This window comes from Danio rerio, chromosome 3 (genome assembly GCF_049306965.1).
Source record: "Danio rerio strain Tuebingen ecotype United States chromosome 3, GRCz12tu, whole genome shotgun sequence".
NCBI lineage: Eukaryota > Metazoa > Chordata > Actinopteri > Cypriniformes > Danionidae > Danio > Danio rerio.
This window is the reverse complement of record NC_133178.1, coordinates 5,006,930-5,017,500: the sequence shown is the minus strand read 5'-3', so window position 1 is coordinate 5,017,500 and position 10,571 is coordinate 5,006,930. Positions and strand designations below refer to the sequence as shown.

Here is a 10,571-nt window from a genome sequence, read left to right as displayed (position 1 = left end):
CATTTTGGAATAAGGCTGTAACAAACAATTGTGGAAAAAGTGAAGCGCTATCAATACTTTCCGGATGCACTGTATATATGTGTATGTGTGTGTGTGTGTGTCTGTGTATATATATATATATATATATATATATATATATATATATATATATATATATATATATATATATATATATATATATATATATATGTATAGGGTGTAAATGTACAAAGTCTAAGAAATAAAAAATTTATAAAGGTTTTGTAAGGACTAAGTGTCTGTAATTTGATCTACAAGCAAACATCTTTTTAATAAAATAGTAAACCAAAGCTGAAAGATTTGCTGTAAATATTGTTAAATAACTCTATCTTATTCTGCTACAGGATGACGAAGCTCCACACAATCAGTCAAACCAGACCCAGAATTCAGTGCCGATGCGTGAAATAAGACCTTTTCTTAAGTCTCCAGAACAGGAGAATGGAGAAGATGGAAGTGGACAAGACACAGACTGATTCAGTGCCTGCAGTGTAAAAAAAGAAAAGTTTCAGCCAGATTGAACCTCATTAGTAGGCCGACATATGAGTCAAGCAGAGAGACCAGCTTTCTGTATGTGTATTATACTAAATGGCTGTTGAATGCTTGATTCAGATTGGCTGATGAGCATTCTAAGGTGTGCCGTTATTCTCAGATAAACACACAGATAAAGTAGTTCCAGCTGGTTTTACAGCTCCATATCACTACGCTGAATTATTTAAGATATTTCACAGTTAACAGTCACATCAAAATGCAAAACAGAAGGCTTTGGAGAAGGTTATTGAAGAATGTTTTAAGTAAAATATCTGGTACTTAATGCAATACAAAGTGGTTTAACAGATTTAACAGGCTGCATTTTGGTCATCACCAAACACAAATATTATAATACTTTATAAACTGTATTTCAGTTGTTGTTTCATTAAGATTATTATTCACAGGGTTCCCACGGTTCTTGAAAGTATACCTGAATTTTAGCCGTATGGATTCAAGGCCTAGAAAGTGCCTAAAAACAAACGCAGATTCCTGAAAATGCTTGAATTAAATTTGAAGTAAAAGTTGTTTATGGTTTTATTTCAACGATTGTACTCATTTTTCAAAAACAGGACAAAAAAACATTACAAATCTTACAATGTAAAAGCCAACAGTCAACTTTATCAACTGAAATGAGTTTAGTGAACTCAAAATGTACTGAAATTTAATCCTACTCATTTAAAGAGTTTTAAATTCAGTGTTGAAGGTGATGAGTTAATTAAACACCTCATAACTTCAACTTAAATGGATTAAGTTCACAGTACTCATTAGGATTAGTTTTTGAACTTAAATGCTATGTTGCAATCGGTTTCCTCAAATGGTTTAAGTTACCTTAACTTATTGGGTTTTACAGTGTACATATAAATCTTGTAAAATAACACTGATGAATAATGCACATTTGATTCAGAAACCCAACCTGGATCAAACGCTACTTGAAAACTACAGACCGTTACCCCTTCTTCCATTCATGGCCAAGATTCTGGAGAAAGTTGTGTTCAATCAAGTCCTGGACTTACTTACTCAAAACAACCTCATGGACAACAAGCAATCCGGCTTTAAGAAAGGCCACTCAACTGAGACTGCCCTGCTCTCAATCATGGAGGATCTCAGACTGGCTAAAGCAGACTCTAAATCATCAATCCTCATCTTGCTGGATGTGTCAGCTGCTTTTGACACTGTCAACCACCAGATCCTGCTATCTACGCTCGAGTCACTGGGCGTTGCGGGCACTGTTATACAATGGTTCAGATCTTACCTCTCTAACAGGTCACTCAGGGTGTCTTGGAGGGGAGAGGTGTCCAACCTACAGCATCTAAACACTGGGGTACCACAGGGCTCTGTTCTTGGGCCACTTCTCTTCTCCATCTACACAACATCTTTGGGATCAGTCATCCAGAGACATGGATTCTCCTACCACTGCTATGCTGATGATACCCAGCTATACCTCTCTTTTCATCCTGATGATCCCTCGGTTCCAGCTCGCATCTCAGCCTGCCTGTCAGACATTTCACACTGGATGAAATTTCATCATCTTCAGCTTAACCTTGCAAAAACAGAAATGCTTGAAGTTTCTGCCAACCCGACTCTACAGCATAACTTTTCAATCCTGATGGACGGGGCAACTAATACTGCATCCAAAATGGTGAAAAGCCTTGGAGTAACGATTGATGACCAACTAAACTTCTCTGACCACATTTCTAGAACTGCTCGATCGTGCAGATTCGCACTCTACAACATCAGAAAGATCCGACCCTTCCTATCTGAACATGCAGCTCAACTCCTTGTTCAAGCTCTTGTTCTCTCTAGACTGGACTATTGCAACTCTCTACTAGCCGCGCTTCCAGCTAACTCTCAAACCTCTACAGCTACTTCAGAACGCAGCAGCACGAGTGGTCTTTAATGAACCTAAAAGAGCACATGTCACTCCGCTGCTCATCCATTTACACTGGCTGCCAGTTGCTGCTCGCATCAAATTCAAAGCTCTGATGTTTGCCTACAAAGTGACTTCTGGCCTTGCTCCTTCTTATCTGCTCTCACTTCTGCAGATCTATGTGCCCTCCAGAAACTTGCGTTCTGTGAATGAACGTCGCCTCGTGGTTCCATCCCAAAGAGGGAAGAAATCACTTTCCCGAACTCTCGCGTTCAATCTGCCCAGTTGGTGGAATGAACTCCCTAACTGCATCAGAACGGCAGAGTCACTCGCTGTCTTCAAGAAACGAATAAAAACTCAACTATTTAGTCTCCACTTTCCTTACTAATATGCAACTCCCTCTCTGACTCCACCACTAACTACAAAAAAAATAAATAAATTACTAATGCTTTCCTTCTTAGACTTTACAGACCTGAAACTTGCCTACAGCACTCATTCATTGTTGTTCTTATAGTTGTGTAAATTGCTTCCTTGTCCTCATTTGTAAGTCGCTTTGGATAAAAGCGTCTGCTAAATGACTAAATGGAAATGGAAATGCATTTCAGAAACTGCATTTGAATACCATCAGTATTGAATTTAACTCATTTTATTAAAGTTCTCTGAACATGACTTTTAAAAATGATAACTTTATTTTCTAATTTTTTATGCAAATATTAAGTGTAAGTGAAATTTTAAGTACAGTAGGACTATCATAGCTCTACATATGCTGGGGAATTAAGAAAGGTGCTTGATTTAAAATGAACGATGCTTTTAAAAAGTGCTTGAATCTGCTGTTCATGAAAGGATGGGAACCCTGTATTTACAAAATAACAGTACTAAAATGTAAAACCATGTTAGATGTGTGATTTAGGAGTTGGCTGAAATCGATTTTTTTGTGGTTTTGTAAGACGCTCTGAGCTGCTTCAGGTTTATGAATTGTACTGTAGATATCATCAAGGAACCACTAATACAGAGCTGCGTGGCTCTCTTTGCTGATTTGCTGTTAAATGTTTATACTTGTATCATAGTTTCAGGTTAATTTGTGACTTACGAGGTCCTGGAACAGATTGGGGTAACGGATCCGGCATGTTACCCGAGGATGGAGAGGTGTCGCACACGAAAGTGGGGAATGGGGGGCTGGGGGAGCAGGTAGAGTTGGTGCGGTAAATGGCAGAGGGCTGTCGCGTACTAAAGTGAGCGAGGCGGGGTGTGTTGCGGACGAAAGGAAAGAGGGTTGGGGAGTCGTGGAAGAAAGTGAAAGTGAACTGCGGATGGGGAAGGAGGAGGGTTGAGGAGGAGAGTTGGTAAAATGATGGTGCCGGATCCGGCGTGTTCCGGCACAAATTAAGCCCTGGACGTATGACTTAATTTAGCAACTTTTCGAGTAGAGTTTAGTGCATTTTTCTTGAAAATAGTTGACAACACTGGGAAAGTTGGAATGATTCTAAGGGCCCAAGCCCCCAAAGATATATCATCATCATCATAATTTTTATCCGCTTACCCGGGGCCGGGTCACGGGGGCAGCAGTCTTAGGAGAGAACTCCAGACTTCCCTCTCCCCAGACACTTCCTCCAGCTTCTCTGGGGAGATACCGAGGCATTCCTAGGCCAGCCGAGAGACATAGTCCCCCCAGCGTGTCCTGGGTCTTCCCCAAGGCCTCCTCCCGGTGGGACATGACTGGAACACCCCCCTAGGTAGGCGTCCTGGAGGCATCCGAAGCAGATGTCCGAGCCACCTCAGCTGACTTCTCTCGATGTGGAGGAGTAGCGGCTCTACACCGAGCTTCTCACCCTGTCTATAGGGGTGCGCCCTGCCACCCTGAGAAGGAAACTCATTTCGGCCGCTTGTATCCGAGATCTTGTCCTTTTGGTCATGACCCAAAGCTGTGAGTTGGAACGTAGATTGACTGGTAAATCGAGAGCTTTGCCTTTCCGCTCAGCTCCTTCTTCACTACAACGGACCGGTACATCGACCGCATTACTGCTGCTACTGCACAAATCCGCCTGTCAATCTCATGCTTATCCTTCCCTCACTCTTGAACAAACCCCAAGATACTTGAACTCCTCCACATGGGGTAAGGACTTTCCTCCAACCTGGAGATGGCAAACCACCTTTTTCCAGTGGAGCATCATGGCCTCGGACTCGGAGGTGCTGATTCTCATCCCAGCCGCGTCACACTCAGCAGCAAACCATCCTAGTGCATGCTGGAGGTCCATGTTTGAAGAAGCCAACAGAGCTGTCTGCGAATAATAGAGATGAAATCCTGTGGTGCTCGAACCAGACCCCCTCCAGCCCGGAAGCTACCCTTTGAAATTCTGTCCATAAAAATTATGAACATTAAAAATTTTGAAAATTCTGAAAGACTTATTAGGGTGCCAAACCGTTAAACAACATACCCACATTTCAATTTCGTCCACGACACCCTCTGGCCCTCTACCTTTGTCCATGACAATGGAAATTCAAAACATTAAATTTAACAGTTGCCAAATTAGAGAAATAAATGACCAAACCCTACAACCGAATTCATCATCAGAAAGGAGTATAATTACCTACAAAGGGAAGTTTTACTTGCACAATCCAAAATAAATGAAATAGTTCAACCTCAGTGCCTGATAGCTCCGATGGTTTGTTTTGTAGACTATTTAGAAAAAAAAGTACCTTAAAGGGGCTAATAATTTTGTCCTTAAAATGGTGTTTAAAAAATTAAAAACTGCTTTTATTCTAGCTGAAATTCAACAAATAATTCTTTCTCCAGAAGAAAAAATATCATCAGACATACTGTGAAAATTTCCTGAATCTCTTAAACATAATTTGGGAAATATAAAAAAAAAGAAAATGCAAAGGGAGGCTAATAATTCTGACCTCAACTATAAGCTAGTGTGCTCCATATCTCATGTTTAGAAGATGTCAAACTAATATAAACATCGATATCTCTGAGTTTGTCACTTGTGCGCTTGTACTTTTTAGGACTTTCAGTGTGAGTGCACTACTTTTACTACGTTCTCTACAACATGGCATAGAATAGTGCATAAGTATGCATTTTGTGACATATTCTGAAGGTATAGAAGTCTCTGGAAAATTCTGAGTTCAGGCGAACTTTAAAAGTAATGCAGTTGTATTCGAGTATGTTACTCGTGATCTTTGCAGGTCCTGTTTCTAATGGTTGGTGTAATTATGGGTGTTCAGCTGTTACTTAGGTCTCAGAAAAATGAGCCCAATGTTGAAGTATAACTTTCTGTAAATGCTTTTTTTTTTTTTTTGAACACTAGGGGTGTCACGATTTCCATTTTAAATCAAAATCGATCAAAATTTATGCTCAATTTTGATTATCGAATCAAAAAAATAGAATCGTCGATGCTGCCACGCCCCCATGTCACGTCAGCTTGGCTTGCCAAGCGGGAAAAAACAGGATTGTTGAAGTGCTTGTTAAACTGCAGAAGCAGGAGACCCGTCGACAGAACTTAAACCCTCTCCTCTTTCAATGAAGTCGCCGGTGTGGAAGTATTTTGGATTTCCAGTGAGTTATGTTGACAACGTTCGTGTTGTCGACAAAAAAACACAGTTTTGCAAGCTCTGCTATGTACGTATTAAGTCCTACGATCCTCCGCCCGCCCCCGTTGCAAATCCGCTCGCGAAAAGTACACACTCAGGCCCTGTTTGCACTGTCTTTGTTTTTAAATGCCATTTTAGAACGACAACGATTTGACATCCACAGTGGCGTGTAGCATTTCTGAGCAGCCCTCCTTCCTCTCTACCTCTGAAAACGCACATCACGTGACCACACAGACACAGACGCACACACAGCCATGCGCTCGAGACAGCAGGTCCAGGCAGTCAGAGGACTGCTTCAATCTTTCACTCACTTGTACTTAGTCATTTTAGCGAACTCCTCAGATACTGTTGGCTGGTTCCTGTTGGTTGTGCGTCTTTTTAACCGACGCCATTATAACGACACAGATCACTGCCTATTCACGAGTCCCGCAGAAAAAGTGATTGACAGGTGGCAATTATGTGTGTATCTTGCCTTTATTCATTTACTGTATGATTTGTTTATGGGTAAAACAAAGACCATGCAGGTCAGGTAGTTTAAACGGTAGGCTACAAAAAATTAATTGGTCATTAATTAATTAATTATTCATAATCGAAAATCGAATCGAATCGTGCCTTTAGAATCGAAAATGTAATCGAATCGAGGATTTGGAGGATCGTGACACCCTTATTAAACACTGAGGTTTTCTGTTGTGTGTGCCTGTGTTTTTATAATGTAATGAAATCATGGGATCTCTGCTGAAAAAGGTACTGTGTGTTTTGTGTGCACTGTATGGTGTGATTTAAGTTGGTCACCATATTACATGAACAATTGTACAGCTTTAACTGCTTTGTTGTTTACAGTACTGTTGTGTGTTTGTTGTGTGTTTGTGCATCATTGTTTGCTTTTAATGACAAAATGAAGGATAAATGAGTTTAATTATGCTATCGAGAAAAACTTAATGTAATCTTCCTTCCTCCTATATGTGAAAGTGACAAGATTTTTTTTTCAGTAATACTTTTTAGTTATATTTTCATAAATTGTAATGACTCTGGTCTATGTTTCTTGTAGTTATTGTAACAGTGGTTTGTACTGTAGACAATACCAAACAAATATTGCTTAAAGGGGCTAATAATATTGACTAAAATGTTTAAAAGAAAATAAAAACTGCTTTTATTCTAGCTGAAATAAAACAATTAAGACTTTCTCCAGAAGAAAATATATTATAGATAATACTGTGAAAAATTCCTAAATCTGTTTAACATCATTCGGGAAATATTAGAAAAAGAAGAAATTTAAAGTGGGGCTAATAATTCTGACTTCAACTGTATGTATGTATGTATATATATATATATATATATATATATATATATATATATATACAGTATGTATATATATATATATATATATATATATATATATATATATATATATATATATATATATATATATATATATATAGTCTTCAGTGGTCATTGACTCCAAACGCCAGATTCACATGCTAAGTTCCATATTATTTTAGTTCTCTGTTGTTATTTGAAAAATTGCAGTAGGCCTGTTTCTAGAAGCAGTTTCAGTGGTGAAAATGTTTAGGTCGCAATGTAAAACAAGTAACTCTGAGTGACATGAGAACAAAATAAAACTACACCTAGGGATTAAAAACAGAAAAGCTTCTTTATGCAGTTCACATCCTGACCTTTGAAACACAGTTGGCTTGTTAGAACTGGTTTGTCTAGATTTTCCCTTCACAAATGTAAGTTCTTCCACAACTCTTTAGTGATTAAATCCACCATATCCCAAAGATGAAGTTGAATTTTTTTTTAAAAAATAATTATATTTCTTAAATTAAATTAATAAATCATGAACAACCAAGATGAGACTCATTTATCAGAGCGCACCCACTTAACTTCACAACTGTTTCATGTCAAGTTGTGTCAAGCTTTTCTTTTATTAACATGGTTTACATTTGCCTTCTTTAATGTATTTGAGCATTTAGATTAGTTTAGATTACCTTAGTTTTTCCCCCTGAGATCATCAACTCTGTCTTCCCTGCTGAAAAATCCAGCTTAAACCAGCCTAGGATCCTGGTTTAAGCTGGACATAGCTGGTTTTGGCTGGGTTCCCAGCTTAGTTAGGCTGGTTAAGCTGGTTTTAGCTGGTCATCTCCCAGCCTGTCCAGCTAAAACCAGGCTGGTCGATCTTAGGCTGGTTTAAGCTGGATTTTTCAGCAGGGTTTATAAGTAAAACTATAAAGGATTTTTTTTTTTCGTTAAGTATTGTATGTTGTTTTTCCTGCTTCCTTTGCTCTATTGCAGCGTTTCTCAACTGGTGGGTCTCGACCCAAAAGTGGGTCGCGGGAACATTTTCAGTGGGTCGCGGAGAGTGAGATCAAATAAACAACAAAAGTTTAATATTTAACTTATTTTGCTTTTATCGGACTTTTATTTTGAAATGCGCGTGCGACGAAGCTTGCTAATGGGACTTTTAATTTGCCAGTAACCTGGGACAAGCCCAGGCGCTTTCGGCAAACTGTATGCAATGCAAAAACTGGCGCGTTTAAGGTCTGTTTTCTTTAAAAATCAGCGATCTCCACTGGCTGAGTGATATCCGATATAAAGTGGGTCTCAGATTGTACATGAAGCACTGCATTAAATTACATTTTCCTCCGCCATGTCTTTATAATATGAGCATTTATTTTACCTCAGTATATTCAATAAAGCTTCTGCGCTAGCCTGCTGATTCTGACAGGCACATGCGAGTAAACGGCTTTTTGTCTCGTTTTACGTTTGAGCAACTAAATGAATGCCAAAGTTTATTTAACTGAATGTATTTTAATGACATTACAACATCCATGCTGTAAAAGGAACCATATAAAATGGAAAAAAGTTCACAATAACAGGTCACTGGAAGTTTATCAGTATGGGAAAAACACTAGCTCGGCATATACCCTTTTGACATGTGAAATTCCAGCGCAAGTACGACCCCGAACATGTAAAGTGTGGATTTACATAGTTTGACGACAAAAAAGGCTTAAAACCTCAGTGTGTCATATGTAGTGAGGTGCTTTCATAAGAGAGAATGAAACCTAAATTAAAATGACATTTAGAAACCAAACATCCCAGTTGCAAGGAAAAACCTGTGGACTATTTTCTAAGACGACTCCAATAGCTGAGGGCATCACAAAAGGGCCTAACATATTCATGTTCAAAACAAGTACACGTACATCTTACTGTGCTCACAGTGTAAAAGCCCACACAAAAGCAGAACAGCAAATAACTGCTGATTATTATAAAATGGTTATGATTGTTTTAATAATTTTACTTCAGTTTGCTGGTTTCTGTTCAGTTCAGCCAGATCAGTGTTAATGTTTTATTAACAGTTCAGTTTAGTTAATAGTAACTTAACTTTTCCTTACACTAACCACTGTTTACAGTATTTGACATTTTTACTCTGTAATATTTCTATAATTTGATACATTTTGTTTAATGACAGCAGTAAAATATTGTTTATTTGTAAGTCTTGGTGATTTTCTCATAATTTATGTCACTAGTTGTGTATGTTAACAATTAAATACAAATGAATCATAATTCCTAAAATCATATTATAATTCCTAAAAATTTGGGTCGCGGCCTGATGACCATGTGAAATATGGGTCCCATGGCCAAACCGGTTGAGAAGCCCTGCTCTATTGGACACTGCTGTATATTGTATTAGGCTACTATTGTGATCTCGTCAACTGCCAGCAGATGGAGCCTGAGGCTGCTCGTTTATACTGCAACTTTTTAACGACGCTTTTAGTCATATTATAAGTGCTAACTCGATGTTTTGTGTCTGAATGGAGACATATTAGTTGACATTTGGAGTTTATTTTATTAACAAAACGTGCATTTCCTCCTGTATATCTCCTTTTTAAAAAATGCAGAAACACGGTTTTACTCATTATCATGAATACGGAGAATTCAGCAGCTTTTGGTTTTACTGAACAACCTTTAATAGCATAGATATTGAGTGATTGAGAGAAAAGTAGAAGATTTGGTGTTTTGTTCTGAAGGGAAGACTGTGTCACAGAATAAATAAGAGCGCATGTAAAAGAGTGAAATGTTGAGCAATGCTGGAGTGAAGTGAGCCGGTGTCACATTTCACTGTACAGAGAGTTAAAGGAGAGATTTGAGCTGTGAAGACCCTCCAAATCCTACAACAGCTGCGTATGTGCACGCACACACACACACACTGACAACACACTTACTCAAACACTCATTCATAGACACACAAACAAACAGGCTGAGACAATACATTGTTACTTATAGAATAAAAAATGCAAATAAATAAAGAAAGTAGTGATTTCCAGATTTACTTTGACTTGTATTTCACTGCAGACAATACAACATTATTTAACGTGTTCCTCGTGATCTTTGTTGTTTTTTCATAATAAACACATATCCCAATTTTGGTTCTTGCAACATATTTCAAAATAAGTTGTATCAGTTTTTACCTCTTTGTAATGTTGCCATTCCTTCTCAACACTTAAACAATGTTTAGGGACTGAAGACACCAAGTGATGAAGTGTTTCAGGGGTAATTTTGTCCCATT

General features: G+C 38.4%; 1 protein-coding gene across 1 annotated transcript in view; it reads left to right on the top strand.

Moving 5' to 3' along the window:
• The window catches only part of LOC101885088 (uncharacterized), a 34,411-nt gene extending 27,373 nt beyond the window's left edge, over positions 1-7,038 (top strand). Inside the window, exon 17 of the mRNA XM_073943942.1 lies at positions 363-7,038. Coding sequence (XP_073800043.1) covers positions 363-491 — 129 coding nt within the window. The 3' untranslated portion in view covers positions 492-7,038. The remainder of the gene's footprint in view (positions 1-362) is intronic.
• The last annotated feature ends 3,533 nt before the right edge of the window (positions 7,039-10,571 follow it).